The sequence below is a fragment of the Pavona decussata genome, unplaced genomic scaffold (genome assembly GCF_977016875.1).
Source record: "Pavona decussata unplaced genomic scaffold, jaPavDecu1.1 SCAFFOLD_6, whole genome shotgun sequence".
NCBI classification, from domain to species: Eukaryota; Metazoa; Cnidaria; class Anthozoa; order Scleractinia; family Agariciidae; genus Pavona; species Pavona decussata.
In genome coordinates this window covers 2069186-2091990 of record NW_028145430.1, presented here as the reverse complement: position 1 = coordinate 2091990, position 22805 = coordinate 2069186, and the positions used below count along the sequence as shown (strand labels likewise).

Sequence of the window (22805 nt, the reverse complement as noted above, 5' to 3'; positions counted from 1 at the left end):
CGATGCCTACTATTGTTACTGCGCATACGTTCTGCGCATCTCGAGATACTCGGGTTTCCTACATTCTCGTCCCCAGAGCCCCAACGTTTTTTTTTTTTTAATTGTTGAACGAGTGGCTCTGGGTCCATCCAAAAATATCTTTTTTTTCATTGGCTGCCGAAAACCCGATGCGCCGTAAGGTAAAAAATTCTACGCTTCTGGGCATTGATCTTTACTTCCGGTGAGACGCTTGAAATCGTGCTATATAACGAAACAAATGATGTAAACATTTTGTCGAAAGACGAAAAGTACTTTCTGTTGAGCGCAAAGAATTAGCGATTTGGATAAAAGTTTATCAAAGGAGACGTCCGAAATATTTTCGGAAACTTGATGTTGAAATATTTTGCTAGGTGTTTCAATTCTTCCAACTGAATAAGCTAGCTTGCTTTCCATAAAAGCCAAGGTGATCATTGGGATCTCAGAGGATCGGAAGAACTGAACGAACAGTAAACCATACCCTTTGTACTAGCACAAGTCAGGAGTGATGTATCTCTCAATTTCGAAGGTAAGTGCCTCTTACTCGGCTTTATTTCGTTGCCCAAAAACACGCTTACGGCCAAACAGACACAACATTTCGATTTATAATTTTCGGAAGTACTGTACACTGTCGCACATAAATAATAAAATGCTGAGAAAAATTGAAGTTTCCCTTGTCGGTAATAATACAAGTAACTATCTGTGATGTATTAGGCGGTTTATTCCAAGGAATCTCATATTCTGTTTTAAGCTGACCACAGATTCATTGGATTGTCCTGTGCAAAGTAATGTAATTTGGAATTGAGTTAATAAATAAAAATATAATAAATAAGTGTAAACCTTACAGAAGCTCTACCAACTCACCGATCAGAGGCTAAGCAAACAGAAGCTAAAAGGCAAATTAAAGATTTGTTTGTTCGCTTCCACCGGTTCACCCAATTAGTGCATTGTTTGCTTTTAAGAATGAATATGGCTTCTAATGGGTTTTGTTGAAGGGAATAAGAATTAGGACTAAGGGACTTAGGTAAGTCTTATTTGATACTGAATTTGTCTGGACAATCCATTAACTTCCAATTGAATAATCACTTTCAATCAACAGCTCACAGGCGATTTACACCCTTTCTGAGTCACATGGAAATGATGGCATCCCATTTTTCTGTTGAGAATTAAAAGCAACGTAACTGAACTGATAACCTCCTCAAATCACAACCCCTGATGGCCTGTTGACATGGAGGAAGGATACATTTGTGGTTTTACCGGATTCACCACAGAGGAAGGATAGAGGAAGGATACGTCCATGACTTTGCCACTGCAAGGGTCACCTGGCTTTAATTTGTTACTTTTGTTGCTGTTGTTGTTGTCTTTTGACATGTGCTTTACATGCATAACTAGATGAAAACTTTTCTCCTTGTGTTTAATTAACAGTTACTACACTCAAGTGACACCCATCTCAGAAAGAAAGCTGTCCTAGAGTTGAAAGGTTCTAGTTCCTTTGTATTCAAGTCTGTTACTAATTTAAGTTGGTTTTTCCTAGATCTTAGACACTTTTTAAGACATCTGAATTTGTTTTTTTAATATTATAACTCATTCTATTTTATAACAGTTTTTAAATTTTGCAAGTATAAATAAATTTGTTTTAAGCTCTTTATCTAAGTACATAACATTTTTTCACATTTTAGAGTTTCAAATGGACTAGCAAAGCCCCAATGGCAGGTCTCATATTTTTCCTAGTAGTGTGGGGAACTTCTCTGACCCTATGAAAGACTTACAGCAAGTGTTTGGCCACTGAAAAGGATACTACCAAAATGCCTCTGAGGCAAATAGACCTGTTTGATTTAGTTTAACCTACCTGTAGCTGCCAATGTCACATAAGCATGTTTTATTTTATTCTTTATGAGAACAACAAAGGAAATTAATGGTGTTATTCAGTGGTAATCATTTCAGTTTTAAACATCTTAAGGAACTAAATGCTAAAAAGTATTAGAATCACCCCCATCACTGTGAGTAGGATTCTCTCCCCATCCACCTTTACCCTGTGGTTTCTGAGAGAGAGTAAACATGACTGGGGTCCTTAAATTGGGTAACCAGAAAATACTGCAGTTTGTTTGACCACTAAAACAAAATAATGATTTGCATCTGATGTTTGGGATTTTAAAATAATAACAGTGTGCCATTGCTGATCTTTACTTATATTTTACAGATGTAACAAAGCTGGTAAGCTTTTATCTGAGATAATAGATCTCAGAACACAGAGACGTAAGACAAATTAAGATACCCGAGCTATTCACTGAATGGCAATGGTTGGTCTTTGAACTAATATAGCGGCAATGCGGGTTCCATTTTTCCCCTTTCATATAAACAACACACAGATTTTTCGACATCGACAATCTGCCTCAGTTATGGAACGTAATTTAAACATCACATTAATGACACAAGGCGCAAGTCCGATAACAATATTTCACAACAGAATGTATAAATTTATACAACAGTGAAACATGTACAAGAAACCACTAAAACATTTCTTGCCACGTTTCGTTTCCAATAAGTTAATTAACCGATAGATGAGACAAACTAATTCGGCTTTTGATTGTCACTTCTGAGTAATTTTTCCTTAATTCTTCGGAAATCTGCTTGACCTATTTTCCGAGGTCATTCGCATTACAAGGCGTGACAGGACGGGTGTAAACACAGAACTACGACTGTATCCACAACGAAAAAGTTCTTGAATTATTTTAAAATAACTCCTGAAAGCCGTTAATCGAAGACGTAGGCTGTGGTTTTTCAGAGTAGTGGCGGGTAGGGTATTTAAATCTCTATTAAATTGGCCATGAGAACATCTTATGCGTTGACAATCCTTCGACAATCTCGTTCCCACAGCCCGCTTAGATTGATCCTTCGACAAAATGTTTCCGGTCTCCTAATACTGAGCAAGCGCAATAGTAATTTATCACACTGAGCGTGCGCCACCGGATGTCGTGAAATTCACGACATCCGGTAACGGCTGTTACCAGGGCCTACGATCCAACCGCTGACCAAAAGATCGTAGGCTCCGGGAACGAGGATGGGTTTCCCATGGGTGGTGCCAACTAATACAGGAATATTCTTGCGCGGTTTAAAACTATACGGAGAAAACAGAACTTAGCAAATGCTTTTAGTATCTCAAAAGAAAATTGGGGGTAACCATGCATTTTTCAGAGATAATTAAGCTTCACGTTAGGAAAAAATCCCATACATTGCTTTATATTTTGGCGCTTTTTAGAGATATCATTACTTAATTATCTCTGAAAAATGCATGGTTACCGCCAATTTTCTTTTTGGATTCCAGTAGCCCGTGCTAAGATCTGCTTTTCCCGCAGAGTCATAAACCGCACAAAAATACTTCGGTATTAGTAGGCACCGTCCTTAAGTAATTAAAATCGAATCAAAGCTCACATTAACTGATGACTAGCTTAATCAGGCGTAAATGAACAACTGGGCCCATATAACTTAATTGTATTTTTGTCGAAACTATAGCATTGAATTCTGCGCTTTTTTCAGAGAAAGGGAAAATTACATGTTAAATGAAATAAAGTACCTTTTATAATGGTTTTGATTACTTTTCGTTCAATTTTGGCGCTTTCCTAGATTACGGGAAAATTCAGAGAGCCAAGATGGCCGCCATTTGCCAATCATGACGAAGTTAGCAAGTGACCTTACTTATGAACGAAGTATATAACCGAAGTAGTCAAAAGGCTAGTAAGAGGTTGTATTTCTTAATTCAACTAAAGACAGCTAGAGTTACACTGCATATCCAGCACATTTTTGTATTTCGTGTGTAACCTTTGTAATAGACCATGCTGTTCCTGCTTTCTAAGGTGGACGATGAGAAGTCCAAAGACTACTACAAAGCTGACACAAAGTAATATATTTTAAAACAATATTTCGGCTGGCCAAACCAGCCTTCTTCAGGTTTAGATGTTACTAAATTATATAAATGAAATTACAATATTATATTATGGAGGATGTTGCAATACATGGGAGCGGCGGAAATGACGTTTACAAGGTGGTACCAAAGGATGAGAAAATAAATAAAATAAAATAAAAAAATTACAATTCATCAGTTCTATTCAAACCGTGGGGTTCCAAGGTCCCCGCTAAATCTATAAGAAAAGACTCTCTGGCTTTTCTGATTGATTCACGTGAGGAGTGGATAACTTCAAGTGGTATTAGTTGCATGTCAGTGTGGCAGTGGTTAGGTTGAGAAAGAAAATGTTCAGAAACAGTGGTTGGTCTGGATGTAATGTTAGTTTTGTTAACTGGGCGTCTATGTTCGTTGAATCTGTCTTTGAGACGTCGCTTAGTTTCACCTATGTATTGCAAATGGCAGCGGTTACATTGTACCATGTAGATTAAATTTTTGGTGTTACAGGTTATGTGTGAAGTGATGTTACGGGTTTCGCCTGTGAAAGAAAATGTGTAATGTTTAAGACCGTTAGTAATGTAAGGACAAGTGGCACAATTTCGTCCACAGCGGAAAGATCCTGGTGGTGAATTAGTGCTGTTAGGAGCGGTGACAGTCGGTAGCTGTGCTTTAACTAAAATGTCGCGAAGGTTGGAAGTGCGTCTGTAAGCGACGATAGGTGGGTGTTTAAAAACGTCCCTGCAACGGTCGGAGGAAAGTAATATGTTAAAATGTTTGCATAATATATTAGAGAGGTGAGGAAGTGCTGGGTTATATGTAACGACAAAAGGTATGCGGTTAATAGAGTCGTTACGGTTAGTTTGCAGAGCGTCAGTGCGAGAAATATTACTGAGCAGCTCGTAGGAATTGTGAGTCAAGGAAGGTGTTATGATATCCTCGTGCGAGGAGATAAGCTTTTAATTCATTAATGCGAATTTGAAATGTAGCGTTAGTAGAACAGATACGGCGGATGCGAAGAGCTAAGCTAAATGGAATAGATGTTTTAGTATGTTGAGGATGGCATGATGAACTAAGATGTTGGTGTTTATCTGTAGGTTTAGTGTATAGGTCAGTTTGTATAGTGCCGTTATGTAGAGATATCATTACGTCGAGAAAAGGAACGTTAGTTAATGAGTGACTGCTAGTGAACTTAATAGTGGGATGAATATTATTGAGGTAATCGATGAATATTTTAAGATGATCTAGACCTTCAGTCCAAATCATAAAAATATCATCAAGGAATCTCCACCAGGTATGGACATGGAAAGGAGCATTAGAGAGAGCATTAATTTCGAAAATGCCGAGAAAAAGGTTAGCAAATGAAGGAGCCATCTTAGTACCCATGGCAGTACCATGGACCTGAAGATAGTGTTGCTGATTAAATGTGAAGTTATTCATGGTCAGTATTATGCGTAAAAGGTCACAAAGTGTCTCAGTAGGAATGTGTATGTCCGTAAGAGTTTCAAGGAAATGACAGCAAGCATCAATTCCTTCGTTGTGTGGAATGTTGGTGTACAATGATGAAACGTCGAGAGCTCAAGTACTTTAAGGCTTGGTTATTTGTCCGTCAAAGACCCCCAGCTAAGATTTTAAGGAACCTCTATTCTCTGTCGAGAAAAGAATTTACACTATAGAGGAAATTCATTTCATAAACTGCCTGACTTTCTTTACCAAACGGGAGTCTTCCTAAGTGTCACGTGACATTCCTTGGTTGATGACGTGACATAACTTGTTTTTGAAAATGGGGAACATTTATACTCCAAAATTTTGAAAACGTTTGCCATTAAAATGTTTAGTATAACTGTGCCAACCTATTTCCGCCTTTTAAGGTGGTACTCGTTATTTATCTTTTAAGATATTTGGACATTTATCATGTCACGTGACCCATTTTCCTTAATTGACCGTTACTCTTAAGATGTGGACATCATTAAAAGGCGGGATGATAAAGCCCTTAGAAGGGCTCATCAAGTAAGCAACAATCAAGATTGATATAATGTAGCTTTTTGTTCCCCATTTTTGAGTAAAGATTTTAGGCGTTATATGTCATTTTCAGGTCACGTGATTAGAATCTGATACAGCAAATTTTGGAAAATTAATAAGGACACCGATAATAAACTATTTGCCAAGTTTCACAGAGATCGGACAAATGCTTCTCCTCCAAATAAAAATGTGCATAACAATTAGGCTGGTCAAGCCTTAATTAATACACTTGAGAGTGACAAGCATGGCGTTACTAGGTAGAGTTCCAAGGTTAGAGAGTTTGTTAAGGAAGTCAGTAGTGTCTTTAATGTGCGAATCCAAGGAAGAGACGAGAGGGTTAATGTGGAAGTCAACGAATTGTGAGATGCGTTCAGTAGGGTGGCTGTTAGATGAAACTATGTGGCGTCCTGGGTTTCCAGTTTTGTGAATTTTAGGTAAAATGTAAAAGCGTCCAGGTTTAACGTCAGTTTGTATAAGGTATTGTTTCGTCTTTTCGTCAATGTAGCCGTCTTTGAGCATGCGTTGAACGTAAATAGTAACTCGTTGTTGAATTTGGTTAGTAATGTCTCCGTCTTGTTTTCTGTAGAATTTAACGTCGTTAAGCTGTCGATTACATTCGTCTATGTACCAGGTTTTGTCCATCACTACCGTCCCAGAGCCTTTGTCGGCCGGTTTGATAACGATGTCTTGTCGTTTCTTAAGATTCCGTAATGATTGTCGTTCATGTGAGGTTAAGTTGTCGGTTATATGATTGAGATTAGAGGTGGAGATGTCATGTTTGATAGCATCTATGCATGCGTTTAATGCTGAATCTCTGTTAGTGGGAGGCGTCCATGAGCTTTTGTTGCGGAATGGGTTAGTTGGGTTAGGATTAGAGGCATTGTTATAATCGTGAAAGTATTCCGTAAGTCGCATGCGTCGTGTGAAGTCATTAATGTCAGCTGACACTTCTGACCAATTAATACGTCTGGGTGTACGGCAAAAGGTTAAACCGCGAGCAAGAACTAATGATTCGTCGTTAGAAAGTGGAGTTTGTGACAGGTTAATGACAGAGGTTGTGTCAAGTCTGATGGTTGTGCGAGTGTTACGTGGTTTGCGTTTACGGCGATTACGTGTACGTGTGGAGGCTTGTGTATTATTGTTAAGAAATGTGTTAAGGTTATCGTTTACGGTGACGTTAGAATTAGTGGCGTGTGAAATATTAGTCTTTTTAGCACGTCTGTGAGCGAGTAGTGATTCAAGAGATAAAGCCATTGAATTAATTCTACTAATATAAAAAGAAAATGTTTCCGGTGTACAGTGTTCTTTCAGAAGTTTCTTGCAGTTGGAGAGTTCCTTGTGAATAAGTTTGATTTTGAGGCGACATTCCTTTGTCAGCAGGGTTAGATGTCGGCGGGCGGTGATGAAACAAATGTTTTTCCATTGTCTATGGAACCAGAAGTTATTAGAGTCGAAGGCAGGTAGCCAGTGTGGTAATAATCCGCGTGGAATAATGTTGTTAGCAGTGTAGAATTCATAGTTTTTGAGGTGGTGTTGATAGCGAATAAGCTTCAGTTGGATGCGTTTGGTGGCATTGAAAAGGCTTGTGAACTGAGGTGTAGACTCGGCGGGAGAAGAAGGTGGGCCAGGATTTGTTTCAATGTCCATGCAGATGACAAGCGATGAGATGTAGAATAACGCAGTAAGGAAAATCATAAGCTTAAGAGGAGCATGGTAGTTGGAGGAGGTGTCTTGTATGACTTGGCAGACTTGGGATGTGCGGTAACCAGTTGTGGCTTTCGGCGACAAGGCACCAATGCGAATTCTCCAGGATATAATATCGATTCCCGTTTTGTAAAGATGAAGTGATGGTAAGCAGGAAAAACGGATCTGTTGAAGACCTACGGCTAAAACTCGACGAATGAAAATTTTAAAAACTGCAAAAGCCGTGAACGAAGATCCTGCTTGCTTGTACGTTGGATCTCACAGGAGATCTAATCAGCCAAACTTGAAAAATAGACGATGAGAAGTCCAAAGACTACTGCAAAGCTGACACAACTTAATATATTTTAAAACAATATTTCGGCTGGCCAAACCAGCCTTCTTCAGGTGCCCTTCCACATTATTTAAAGAACGAGCTGCTACGCCTTGAGAAAAGGGCCTTGTCTGTAGTAACTTCGGGGGGGGGGGGGGGGGAGTTCCACAGCAGTTGCACATAACACCTATATGTTAGATCATTATGAGTTTTTGTGCCAGAAGCTTTTCAATACCATACTAGACGACCCAAGCCACAAGCTCAGGGAAATCCTTCCACCATTGCATGATGATTCACGTTATAACCTTAGGGAAACAGCACCATTTTAATGTGCCACAGCTTCGTACTATCTACTTATCTATCCATCTAACTATCGAAATAACGACGCAATATGGCGTTATAAATTCCCCTTGGACCTTAAGGGAAACATCTTTGGACGCACTATTTATATTTAATAGTCACGGAGCGGAGTTATGGAAGGGGGAGGGGTGCTCCCACCCTACCCAAGGTCTAGATAGGGTTTAGCAGCTATTAAAAATTAGGTGTTTGTGTACTGAGATATTAACGCTTTGTATTCTCCGAACTTTCGACTTCCACCACTTCAGGATCAAAAAACATACTCAAAAGAAAACAGCTTTTTTGAAAGTGGTTCAAGGTTTCAGAGAGTGATCAAATTTAACATGGTTAGAAGCCAATATGGAACGTGATTAAATGCTTCATATCCGTATGGCAGATACATTAAACAATTTTTCATTTGCATTCTGCGGCTTCACAGCACGTGGGTTGTCTTGTGATATATACCATATCCGCCTAGCAAGGTAAAAATTTAACGACACTTTTTTTTTTGCACCTGAAGTATTACCTCTTTTTGCCGAGTAAAGCTGGCCTAGTTCATCCACTCCAAAATCTTCCACTCCACAGCTTGACACTGCGTTAGGGATGTTCATTTGTAAAGTAAGCTTGCTTTCACGAGTAACTTGATGGAGCATTTCATACCTGCACCTTCTGTTTAAGATAACGATATAGAAAGGAATTCACTGTTCTAGTTGACGGGTGAGGTTTTCCCACCGGATGAACCAACTTGTGATGTTGATTCTATCAACCGTGAACAGCCAGTCAGTTAGGAAACGTGCTGAAAAAGACAGAAAGATGTGTTTGTAACTTATTGTTGAATAAACACAACAATTCCACGTCTTTCTGCGATGTCTGTTGCCTTTAGGCGACTACACTGTTATAATATAGACGATGTAAGATTGTATAAAGTAGTTCTAATTATGTAGGTATGTTGTGGTATCTCTACAACACTGCCATCAGGCAACTCTTAAATTTATAATAATAATAATAATAATAATAATAATAATAATAATAATAATAATAATTATAATAATAATAATAATAATAATAATAATAATAATAATAATAATAATTATAATAATAATAATAATAATAATAATAATAATAATAATAATAATAATAATAATAATAATAATAATTATAATAATAATAATAATAATAATCTTGGATGCGCTAGGCGGCTGGTCGAAAGAGACAGAGATTGGTGTGCGATCACTGGTTGGGCGAAAGACTACTCATGCACTGAGAAGGCGACGCTGAACATTGCAAGAACTTTCAAAGCAGTAACATGATAATGTTATATTATACCAAGATTGATAGACCAGCCATGAATAGTTATTTGTATGAGTTTTAGACTTTCAGACATCTAGACTATGAATTTTTTATATGTATATATATTTTTATCGATTTGTTCACGTGCTATTTTAAGTTTCGCGTGGCTCACAGGTTTCAGACAGTTTTATAGATTGAGTAAGAGTGTTCCAAAGTTTCGGGGCGCAGAAAGAGAAAGTTCTTTGATCATAGCTGGCTGTTGTAACAACGGGAGCTTTTCTTTCATAAGACACACTATTCAGTCAAAGGCTGTGTATGCATCTGGTGTATACATCATCATTTTCAGCTAGCTGCTGAATAATCAACTCAGATTCACTATTGTTTTTGCGAACATCATCTTCTACGCAAGTTGTTATAAAGAAGTAGTAACTCACTGGTAAGTCACAATGCAACTAGATCATTTGTACCCTAACACTTTTTGTTTGCTTGCCACGGGTGGCCCTCTTGTGTCCCGAAAGAGGGTGCATAGGGCGAATGTTTCGCCGATGATAAAGTCGGTCTACGCAGAGTGAAAAGAAACGGCAAGGTTTGTTTCACTTGCTAGAAATATAATTGTTTTGCTATTTCTTTATCCCGAAGTTTTGGCTCCATTTTTAGACTCGTGAATTGTGCATGCGCAATGAACGAGTTATAGCATTTGGGGGCAAATTTCACTCGTTTGGCCGTTCCATGGTTCCATCTGTCAATCGTTGAGCTGTAAGCTTTATATTAATTTAATCGGAATTTAATCAAAATCATTTATTAATCTACGTACGTCTATTACGAATTTACCCTCAAGAGCCATTACCACAAAAATAAAGGCCGAAGTATCAACGTAAACGAATAAAGTGTTCTGGAAAGTAAAAACGTTAGTGGAGCTGTTGTCTGCTAAATCCATTCATTTAACGAAACTTTCCCTTCAGGGCAGATTTTTCCAAAAGTTGAACTTCGGTACGCGGAACTTCCCGTCTCAGCAAAGCTGAATCGCAAACATAAAACCTTCAAAGGACCTTACATTAAAATTTAATTCTGAGGAAATGCAATGATTAAAAAAATAAAATAAAATAAAATAAAATAAAGGAAAAATACAGTGCGATATTTAACGAAATCGATCACGGATCAGGTTGTAAACACGGAAAATTTGCATTTCCATCTCAGGCCGCAAAATGTAAACGTTGAATTAACTTTCAAGATCAAAGGGAATGCATGCAATGAGCGAAAGGCTATGGGTAAAATAGGAAACTAAAACTTCGCAAAAAAATTCATTTGCTGTCGAGTGTTGGCGATAAGATCGATTCACCAGAACAAACGTGAACAGTGAAAACTAGAGTTTGCATACGCATAGCGACAACCACCATGTACCGCAGCGCTTCACGCATTTCTATATTGACGTTGGATAAATCCAAATAGCAATTCAACTTAAGAAAAAAAAAAATAGGGTGGTTCTATTCCAAAACCACGGGAGCCACAGTGCCTTTGCCCTTTTTCCTATCCTAACCTCGAGGTCCTTCAATTGAAATACACGTTTTTTGGAGTTAAAAATAAAATAAAAAAAAAATAAATAACCTGCAGAACAATAGACCGCCGAAAAAGATGAATCGCACAAGTCCCTCAGGCGATCCAAAATGTCATTCCAATCACCTGTTCAATTCACGAGTTCGCTCACACAGCGCTTTGATCTTAATCATACTGTCTGGAGCAAACACTTAGCCGTAAAATAACAAACAGAGACGTTTTGCCATTGCAATAAACAGAGAGAAAATTTCGCCTTTAAGAACTGCAGACGTTTCCTCTATTGCTCTATTCCTCTATATAATTAGAGAATGCTCGCTGCTTTTTAACGTCAAAAGTTTGCACCATTTCAACACTGTCAAGCGAATATCTCATCATCAATAAACGGCGAATTTTTCTGTCCATTGCTTCATAAAACGTTACCAGTTAACGGCAAATGAACGGCGAATTTCCGGTCCACAGATACAGAGGGAGCAAATGTTTCGGAGCTAATTTGATGCCGCCAAGTTTACGCTCCATCTCTGTATACAGAGGGAGCGTTGAGTCTAGTCTGTAAGGCACAGTTGTTTCAATTAATGTTGCCAGAATGCGCGACAGGACCGCAGGGTGATATGGTTGTTTTTTCAATGATGTACTCGTAGTTCATTCCTGTGGGAAATAAATCATAGAGGGAAATTTTTATGGTGCTTTGTCCTATTCTACGAGCTACGACACTTACAGCTTAGGTACAGAAGATTTGCAGCTACCCATAGCAACTTTAGGTGCTCTCGCGTAAGCTTGAGGCTTTCAAATGCGATAGCCCTATACGAATTCACTTTTTCGGGTTTAAAGTAAGTTGAGAAACGAAACGAAGCAAAACATAACGAGGATCGAAGATATATAAAGTACCATACTAGTCAGATTTCTGCGGTGTAATAAGCTATGAGAGTGATAAAATGCCGGAGGTGTAAGGTTTCTATATTAACTGAAAGATCTGTACATTTCCGTGATTTTGTAGGCCTTGACGATATTTAGCTTGCTTCGTTCCATTTGCGGACGCTTAATTATACATAGCTGCAATTGTGATTTCTGTAAAAAACAAACAAGAAAACGGATTTTTAATTTAGAAACTACACATCCAGCTTACCACGAAGTAAGATCTCGAAATCTGATGGTTTATTCATCACTTATAAGTAAAGGTTTGGTTATACATAGACAAGTAAAGATAAACGATAAAAAGGAACAACGTTTCGGGGTCGTCACTTCCTTTTATTTCGTTTCGCAAAATACAGAAGACCCCTCTAATATTTCGCTCATATTTTAATTGTTCTCTGCAGATCGACTTCAAAGCAAAAACTGCATTCAGCTACCTTGGGTGCCAGAGGTTTTTTTCTCGCGCGGGGGGATTAACAATAATTTTGATTCAAGTTTAATTACCAAACAACAAAGATTTTTCATACAGATCTCCATCCCTCAGTTTTCGGTGAGGGTGAAAGAAGGAATGAGTTTGCGGAATGGCATAATTATGCGAAATAGGAGATACACAAATATACAAATATAATTCTCTCCTGTACATTAATCCTAGGCTCTATAAACATCTCCTACATCCTCTAATGTTCAATAAAGCTCAGTGTCATTTCCTTGTTTACTTTAAAGTAGGTGGTGATCAACTAGAAAGCCTTTGCTACTTTGACCACCACACACATTTTATAATTTGTACTGTATTTATTTTTATCTTGTAATTATCTGTTGTAATAATTTACTTTTTTATGTTAATGTTGTGTAAATAGTGTGAAATAAAATGGACCAATGAACCAATGCGGAATGACTTAATAATGGTAATTGAACTGAGTGGAGTGCAATTTGGTCTGAAATCATACGCGTGATTTCAAAATCGAACGAGCGCGCAGCGCGAGTTCTTTTTTAAATCACAGGTGTGATTTCAGACCAAAATTGCACAACACGAAGTTCAATTACCACTTTATTACACCCATTTTGAAATCACATAGTTTGTTTGTCAATATTGATATTTATTTATCCACTTCAGGGAACCTGGTTTTTAAAAAAGCGGAACCGGAAAGGCTGCCATAATTATGGAAATGATAATGTCATGTGACAGACCTCGCTCGTGCGTAAAACAGTTTTTGATCAGTCATTCAAAGATGTCAAGCCACAGAATATCAGAGCCATTTTAAATCTCTCTAAAAAATGTCCACTACTAAACTTAGTCCTCATCGTCTGACTCAATAATGTAAGCCCTTCGCTTTTTCTGTGGTTTCGGAGACTTCTGGGCTTCTTTGGAGTAACTGAAGTTGAACATACAACCCGAGTAATTTTGCGCTGGAACAGGAGCTGCACTGCTGGCAAAAGCTGCCACATACTGGGAAGCAAAACAATGTTGTAATCCTGGAAATCCAGCAGGCTGAAATACAGGATTGAAGCCCATTGCCTGGTACATCTGGCTCTGTTGTCGGATATGGGGAATAGATGACAGAGGAGCTCCTTTTTTGACTGCAGTCGCTTGATTTAAGGCGGCCCCATTTGCAGCGTTTTGGCTGACTTTTGTGGATTCGCTTGCACTATTTTGCCTTGAAGCTTTGCAGAATCCACTGATTATGTGAGAAAGTTCCTTTCTCTGACTTTCGTCAATTTCGTCGTAGTCATCCAAAGAAGATTCTCGTGAATGGCCCGTGACTTCACAGCTGACATGGCGCGGCTGACCGGATTACTTCAGTTTGGCGACGAGTGTTTTTCTCATGCTGTGGTTCGTAATATTCTTGTTAGTCATGAGACAGGAAGCCATGGACTTCATAATGGTGCCGATTGTATGTTGGCACATTCGGATTTTTGTGTACCAGACTTCCTTTGATTTTGGATGGTTTGTCCTTCATTCCTTCTGGTCGCTTGCTCAGCCAGAGCAGGAACAGTCGCACGGGGTCGTGTTCGCTGCCATCGGTGCTGCACATTACTTGTGGTGTGGTTCTTCATCTGATAATAAGCCCACCGTTTCTTGTTTTTGTCGGCCCCTCACGGAACTCGACCACCTCGCTCCCGTCTTCCCGTTGCTTCAGGACAAGGTCCTCGACGTAGCCGTCGCAGTGCCCCTGGCGACCTCGTAAACCAACCGTTGAAGTCGCCAAGCCGATCCTTTTCCCATAGGGCTGACTCTTCGTCTGGTGTTACTGGCTGAGATTTGTTCGGTCGTTTACCTCTCCCATGTTGGCGCAGAGAAATCGCCTTCGCGTTGAGTATTTCCTGAGAGTTGTGAAACTCCCTCGACCGTACGATGCTCACTGGATAACCTTTTTTCTTTAAATATCTCTCAATGGCACTCTGCATGATTTTCAAGGGTTTTGGCTGGTAATCATCGCCGTCCTTTTTCTTAACTTCTGTGTAAAACTTGCTCATGACTTTATCAAGTTCTTCGGGCGCCATTGTTTCAATGTTGATGTCAAGATGGCGGGAGAAGTTGGGCGAGCCATTTATTTTAGACACTGATGCCAGCGACAGGGGTTTAGGGGCAGTGTTATCTCAGGTTCAGGTTGGAAAAGAGCGTGTTATAGCTTACGCGGCACGGGCACTTTCCAAGGCCGAAAGAAACAACAGCACGACCCGGAAGGAACTCTTAGCCCTTGTCTGGGGAGCGGAACACTTTGAGACGTATCTCTTCGTCAGACGATTTCTTGCTAGGACTGACCATAGTGCTCTACAGTGGCTAAAAAATTTCAAGAACCCTAGGGGTCAGGTTGCTCGCTGGCTAGAAAGGCTGAGTGATTTCGACTTTGAGGTGGATCATTGCTCTGGACAACTGCATGGAAATGCAGATGGACTCTCTCGCATGACATGGGAAAGTACCACTTTCGCTGAATAGGATGAGGATGCCGTGTTGATCCACTCTGTCAACGTAGAGCCGCTGTCAAGGGAAAGTATAAAAGCAACCCTGAAACAGGATCCTGTTCCGTAGCAGGTGGTGGATTGGCTTAAAACTGGTGTGAGACCTGCAAAGTGTGATGTGGAAGGAGGTGGGCGCAAACTTCTGTCATACTGGTCACAGTGGGGAAGACTGTTGCTCAGGGATGGTCTTAAGTGTTGAGACGCTGGGAAAACGAAAAGACAGGTCAAGAGGTCTACCAGCAGATTTGTTTGCCAGACAGCTTTGTGCCTCAAGTGTTGAATGTCCTTCATAACAGTCCTTCAGCCGGGCACCTCGGTATGTCGAAGACTTTAGAGAAGGTTCGAAGGAGATTTTACTGGCATGGCATGCGTGAGGATGTCGAAAATCACGTCAGAAAGTGTGGTCCATCTGCTGAAGTTAATGACCCAAGCAAGTTGCCTAGAGCTCCTCTTATCAACATCAAGTCGGGTCACCCCTTGCAGAGAGTGGCTATAGACATTGTTGGGCCTACGCCAAAGTCAAGCCTTGGTCACGAGTGGTTGCTGGTGGTTTCCGATCACTTTACTAAATTTGCCCAAGCTTTTCCCGTAAGGAACACTTCAGCTGTAACACTTGCAAAGAAAGTGATGGACGAGTACATATGTCAGTCTGGCTGCTTTGAGAGCTTACATTCTGATCAGGGAGCCAGTGTTTATGGAGCTGTCTTCAAGGTACTGTGTGATTTAATTGATGCAGCAAAAACTCGAACAACTCCATATTATCCTCAGGGGGATGGGCAAGTGGAGAGGCTAAACAAATCACTGTAAAAATTTTGTGCAAACTGATTTCTGACCATCGCCAGGACTGGGCGGACTTTGTGCCAAAAGCGGTTATTGCGTACAATACCAGCGTGCATGAGTCAACTGGATTTACCCCTTACCGTCTAATGTTTGGCCGGGAAGCTATTTTGCCTTTTGACGCAGTCGATCCTGAAGCTTGAGTCGTCACTGCCCCAGAGAGGGGGGGCAGAGTTATCCCGATTATGTTGTTCACCAGAAGAAGCAACTGGAGGAAACATGAGAGCACATAGTGAGAGAGAACCACAAGCGGGCACAGAACACTCAGAAAGCTTATTACAACACCAAGTGCCATGGTCAGCGGTTTCATGTAGGAGACCGAGTCTGGTATCGAAACCGAGCCAGGTCAAGGAGGAAGAAATTCCTTAAACCTTGGTGTGGCCCTTGGAAAATTGTGAAAGCCCTGTCTGATGTTACCTATTGCATTGAAGAGGAGAGGAGGAAAGCGGGGGAGCGACGCAACAGAAAGGTGGTCCATTTCAATTACCTGAAACCCTGTTTTACTCCGCCGCCAGTCCATGAGAAACCTCCTCCAGCAACCACTTCCGGAGAAGCGGCTCGAACAAAGTTGAGAGATGTGCTACAGCCACCTCAGGCAGGGGCTGATGATACGGGCGGGGTCGAGTTAGAATGGCTGGAAAATCCTGTTGTTCTGTCCACAGAGGGCCATCAAACGCCTCAGGTTCAGGATACGAGTGCTACCTATGGTCCGGATGCACAGCCCCCGGAAGTACCTTATCAGCCGGAGGTCCCTTCTGAGAACAATGAATCAGGTCAAATTCCAGTTAGAGACGTGAACGAAGGGAGCCATCGTGGCTCCAGGACTATGTTAGGACAGTTGTTGTTTACCCTACGTGGCCTCTTACTCTTGTTGGAACAATTGCTTATTAACTTTTTATTAACTTAATCTCTAACCTCTGACCTTATATGGGAGGGGGTAGTGTAGCGTAGGGCCTGAGCCCGAGTTAGCTCGGGCATGCGTTGTAAGTTGTGACGCGAACCTGCTTGCAGTGGAGCTTTCATGTTGCGTTTGAGACTGATGTACGATAAACTGTTTTTGAGACTAGTTGTGTCTTTAGTAGTGTTACATGCTCTTGATCAAAGTTTATAACCGTAAACGTTCTGCTTTCCATTAACCTTAACTGATGGAAGCTCAGTATGTATAACAGTACATTTTAATTCTCACATAAAAGTTAAGTTTGAATTTATGCGCGTGGTTTATTACACCTTTGTTGTTATTGTTACCCTCATTATTGTAGTGATTATGCCATTCATGTCTGTTGGTAGAGCTTCATCTGTGCATTATTATTATTATTATTATTATTATTATTATTATTATTATTGTTATTATTATTATTATTATTTGTCTTTCTGTACATCTTGATATTTACAATGGAACTTTTTATAACATTTTTATAACATATGTGGAGAAGAAGTCTTCACACAGTTTAGAGGATGAGTAGAAATTCATGGGTTCGCTCCAGCAATTTCGGCTGTGGGTTTGACTCCCATTAAGGTCGCCGAATTTTGTTGTTATTGTTGGTAGTTTGTTTTTTGGCCTCTTGGTTTTCCATTTTAATGTTCAGCTTGAAATTTACGTCAGCACAACCGACATTCGTGTTTAGAATGTACTTCTGGTCGCTTACCAAATCTAAATGTTTTGATGTTTGTTTGATTTTACTCCTTTTTCAGAATACATGGAAGAAATTCACCAAACCTACCTGGAAGCTAAAAGTTCAAAGCTTCCTAAATCTAGCTGTTGCTGCTGGGGAACTTAAAAGTAACGCACCACCACCGATGAATTAACAGCATGCTTGACAAGCGTTTCAAAAACCATTGCTCAAAGAAATATACAAAGACCTGCCCCTCATATGTTACAAAGAGGGCGGTCAATCAAAGATATACTTGTGAGAGCCAAATTATAGAAAAAAAGGCTAAAACACGTGCTAGGGAGTCGTGCAGGCCTGTCACTCTTGTATACTTCCCAAAGAATCAAGACAATAATAGAATCCCAGAAACTTGATTTGCAGGACAATAATAATTATATGTTCATGTTCATTTTATCCATTTGCTTACATGTGCACTTTTTTGCTAAAACAAATGAAATTTGCACCTTGAAAAAATAAACTAAAATAATAAATAACAAAACAATTATGCACAGATGAAGTTCTACCAACAGACATGAATGACATAATCACTACAATAATGAGGGTAACAATAATAACTGACAAAGGTGTAATGAGCCACGCGCATAAAGTCAAACTTAACGCTTATGTAAGAACTATAATGCACTCTTATACATACTGAACTTCCATGTGTTAAGGGTATGACATGTGTTAAGCAGGACATTTACGGTTATAAACTTTGATCAAGTGCACATAATTGAAAAATGTGAGGTGAGATAAATCTTACCAAACGGCGATCCAAACAACCGCAATCTCTAGTTGAATATTCTTGCTCGACTTTCGGTCGATAAAATCGAGAAACGGGCACAACACCAATTTCATCACGCTTCAGTCGCTTCTGATGTCGAAAGAATACATGCGAGTGAAATCTTCTTTGCGATGCATTGAGCACACCACTGAATATATACTTGCTCGGGCTCAAGTGTTTTCATTCACGAATGAAATCTATTTTCGTTTCCGATCTTGTGTCACCGTAGAAGGGAATTTTGTGGAAATAAATCCGCTTTTCCTCGTCTTCCTGTCTGCTTCATCCGTACACAACACACTGTAGGACCATGTTTTCTTCCTTCACACAACAAAAACACTGAAACCCGCCAAAGCAGCGTTCTTGTATCGACGTCGCAGATTCACTATGCCCAGTCTCCCGTCTTGAGCGTTTTGTATCCACCCGGAAGTGAAACTACACGTATTTGTCCGCCTCATACAAAGGGAAGAAAAACTGATAGGGAACTTTTTTCTCGATTTTTCATATGCGAATAATACGAAGATTCGATCAAGTAAATTAAAATAATCTGTCATATAGACTTTAAGGAAAAGCTTACGTGGTTTTAATCACTGGAAAAGTTCAATCATAAAAATCACAGTCTGTCTTCCACTCGCTCGGTGCACACAAATAATAACTTAATCTTTTCCCCAAACAATTGAATTTGATCTTGCGAAATCTGTCATACGGTAATAATAAACAGTCAGGGTGAAAAATACCTTTTGTGTTTGGATGTTTCCGGTGGATTTACAGCAGAGTGTTTTGAGAACAAAGATAAAACGAACTTGAATTCCCAGAGGGTTTGACCTTTATTGTTTCCGGGTTACCGAAGATTTCTATCGGCACAAGTGCTATCCATGGACGTGATACTATAACGATTAGTTCTAGGAAGGTGTGCTGTATTCGGAGAACTTTGCTGACGGTGAGTGGAATCTGTTTACTGTTTTTCCTGTTAAGCTTATAGTTTGTGAGACATAAGTAGCTTTCAAAGCTGGGAAACACCACACCAAACCTTTCTCAGGTGTGGTGCTTTGACATTTTGTCAACTACGAAGGCTTTATTTCGACAATATACAAGTCGACGATGTCTAGCCATAGCGTATTTTCTAACTCTGCTTTCCCTGTAGCCGGTTACGGTCTCAGATGGACTAAATTCCCTAGTAATCACATTTTCTACATCGAATTTCTGCAGAGTCACGATGAAACGTCTTGAGAGTATTTGATGTTTGCTTGGAAATTCCAAGCGAGTCGAAAACTTATTTTGGCTCTGTAATGGATGAAATTTCCGAGTAGGAGCATGGCGCGCTGAGTTTTTGACACTAAGAAAACAAGTTGTGGTCAGACCGCCGACACGGTCTCAAATAGACTAAATACTCGCCCGGCAGTCAGAATCAAACTTTTTGAGCGTATTCGATGCTTGATCCCAAATACTGTGTTGGTGTTGTAGTGGACGAATTTTCCGTGAAGCACAATTTCTTTGAAATAGCGTGACCAACTGGGCTTTGAAAACTATGACTGTGGCATCAAGCTCGCTCTCGGAAAAACAGGCATCTCCTACAAAACCAAAACAGCTTTTACAATCATTTGACATTTCCAAAGAAAAAAATAAAAATAAATAAATAATTAATCGAATATATTAAAGAATTTTGATTTTGACTACCTTTCGTAATCGTGTGTATATTTCTGACTGCCGTGCATTGCAAACTTTAATGACACTCCCTGAAAAGGGCTTTTGAGTGACAATAATGATTATTTAACAACATTAAACGTCAAAACGATAGTAAATCTAAAAGTTACACTGATGCAATGCAATGATTTATAAGAATGTATGAGAGTATAAGAGTATTTGAGACCGTACCTCGTCAGTCTGACCACAATTTGTTTCGAAAATTCAGCGTTTTTTTATCATGCTCGCGTTCCACCACATAACAAAATAATTTTTTAGAATCGCTTGGTATTTCAAAAAAAAAAAAAAAAAAAAAAAACATCGAATACGCTCAAGAAGCTTGATCTTGACCCTCTGCAGAAATTCGATGAACATTTTTGACTGTCGGGCATTTAGTCTATTTGAAAGCATGCCCGCCGGCTACCCGGTATATAGCTGCACAGCATTGAAAATATTGTGACTGTGCAGAATTTAGGCTAGAGAAGTGTATAAATTAAGTTGGATTCTCAAGCGTGATTACAGTTGGTTTTATTTCACACGTCTAGCACCGGAAAGTGTGGTATGCGTTTCGTAGATTAAAATACGATGCATTGAGGTGCAAATATGTGATTTAAGTGAAAGAAAAACAGGTGTTTTTAATTAGGCCCCGTGCCTGTTTAGTTGATCGATGGCGGCGTCTTTTTTGTTAACTTTATTTGGAGGTTTGTTTTACCTATTTGGAAGACTTTTCTCTTGTCGTTACATACGGGAAGACGGTCTCCGCTTGGCTCTGACATTACCTTTTGTTACATAGATGGAGGTTTTCTTTCTTGCCATAGCGCATGCATTCATTGGTTAGTTTATGGTCAAATGAGATCTAATAATTTAAAGAAAAACACGACACTCTTGAGTTCTACAGACATGTTTGCTTTTACCCGGATCAAATAATACAGTAGGTTTCAGGATAGATTAAAATTCAACTTTACAATGAGGTTTAGAGGACACAAACAAAGGGAACTGAATAATCATGTTTCGCTTTCAAGCTGACTTTTAATATTTCGAAAGGACCCTATTGTTTTTCATCAAAAACCCATGAGCTGGGTAGCGATGAACTTGACTGCTTTTCCACGTGAACAGAGCGTGACTCAAAGTGGCATGATGTGGTCGTGAGATTTGGAATTTGCGCTTTGTGCACAACTTGTTACGAGAAGAAATAGTCATCTCGTTACATTTAAATGTATACGACGATTTTTCTACATTTTGACAGCATTTTAAGACACTTCTCCGTGCCACGGTTGTCTGCTAATAATTTATCTATTATTTGTAATTATTTATCTATTAATGCATTTGTTGTGCAATGGAAGAATCACTTAATGAATGCATGATCCCTCTGGAAACCAGTTGATTTTGTTTCCTTTGGGACCAGTCATTATTGTACAATATTCTTGGGGCGAACCAAACTTGTTGATTTCTTTGACGGATTGTTCGTGAATTATTGACATATGTTGATGTCCCATTTTGGTTGACTGATGGTGAATGTGGTCAAAACAATAGATTATGCGCGTTGAGATTTAATAACCTCATGAACCTCAAGGTTGTTTGAAACATTTGCTAGTAGCTCTGATCCGCTGTGCCTAAAGCCTTTCCATTTCTTCTAAAAAGACTCATGTCAAGAAAATTCCTCCTAACTCAACGACAATTTTTTTGACAAGCATGACAATCCAATTCAGTAAAAGAAACTTCTGGATGAAACCCTTTGGCGCGCAAAGGTCAGCTTTAGATAGTAACTTAAGATTTTAGTCGGAACTGTTATGCAATTACATACATTTTGGCCTGAAAAAAGAAAAAAAAAGAAAGATTGTGTTAACTTCTTTTATTACAGGTTGCAGTATGTTTTCCTACTAAGGAAAAAAAGCGTTTGACGGAAAGTATGTACTCGCAGTGACAGCTTTTGTGCGAGTTTAAAATTCACAGCAGAAGGTGGCTTCCAATTTACGTTGTTGTCATTTATGTCTGTCAGCGTCAAGTAATTTGCGGTGGATTGAGGTTTAGGTTTCGATCAAATGAGACTCGATAGTAATTCCAGCCCACACCAATACGGATAGACACCTTAAAAAGTGTTAAAGACCATGGCATTTTTTTGCAGTAGTACAAAAAAGGTGAAAAGACCGGAGAAATTTTCCTGCCCACCTCAATCCGGATACACCGAAGAAACTGAATGAGCAGTCGAAGGGACACAATCATCTTGTCCTTTCGGAACTTTTTCACCATCCAGAAACACCAAACAGAACCGGCAGATTCGAGCCTATCGCCTAGGCTACTGGGATGCCCAGTTATGCAGTAAAGTAATATTACATTTCTTTGTCCGTTCAAAATATCAATTAAACCTAGACTGGGAGAAAAGAGTGCAAAAGGTTTCCTTTGTTATTTCAAGTTCCGGTAGAGAATTCATAGTCTCTCGCGGACGCTCTTTTGGCTCGTCACACCATCCTTCAGGAACAAAGATCGTGTATCGACCCAAAAGAGCGTCTGCTAGGGAGGCTATCCATAGTGATCTTTGGCTGAACTTAGTTCGAGATTTACAGTCAACCCAGGTCACGCATGAACAGTATTTCCAAGAATGAAATGAACATTCGAATTTCTCTTTGTAATGTCCGACGTGTGAATGGAATGTTGGACATTTCTCTGAAAATCGTTCCGAAAAAGACGCATTAACTGAAAAAAAGATTCAAAATACTTGCGAAACAATTGTTATTCTTGAAATATTCAATTTTGCAATGTAAAGAAATATTCATAGCGGAGGTCCGCGCGCCGGAGCCCCATTGATAAGAGATTTTGGTATACCCATGAAAGCGAAAAATGTTGGTTATGACGTCA

At 39.5% G+C, this 22805-nt stretch overlaps 2 protein-coding genes and 1 pseudogene across 4 annotated transcripts in view; 1 reads left to right on the top strand and 2 right to left on the bottom strand.

Annotated features, from left to right (window-relative positions):
- Positions 1–4801: 4801 nt before the first annotated feature.
- On the bottom strand, positions 4802–8938 carry LOC146489131 (uncharacterized). The gene is made up of 3 exons (XM_085110303.1): positions 8812–8938; positions 6163–7821; positions 4802–5490 (listed from the first exon to the last, which is right to left on the bottom strand). Exons 1-3 carry the CDS (start codon positions 8936–8938, stop codon positions 4802–4804), a joined length of 2475 nt encoding a protein of 824 aa, XP_084966429.1.
- Positions 8939–12444: 3506 nt separating this feature from the next.
- Positions 12445–14609, bottom strand: LOC146489130 (uncharacterized; annotated as a pseudogene).
- A 4484-nt stretch (positions 14610–19093) lies between these two features.
- LOC146489125 (uncharacterized) overlaps positions 19094–22805 on the top strand; it is a 119347-nt gene continuing 115635 nt past the window's right edge. For all 3 annotated transcript variants that reach the window (XM_085105818.1, XM_085105810.1, XM_085105801.1), the window contains exon 1: positions 19094–19206. The gene's annotated coding sequence lies outside the window, so the exon portion shown is untranslated. The remainder of the gene's footprint in view (positions 19207–22805) is intronic.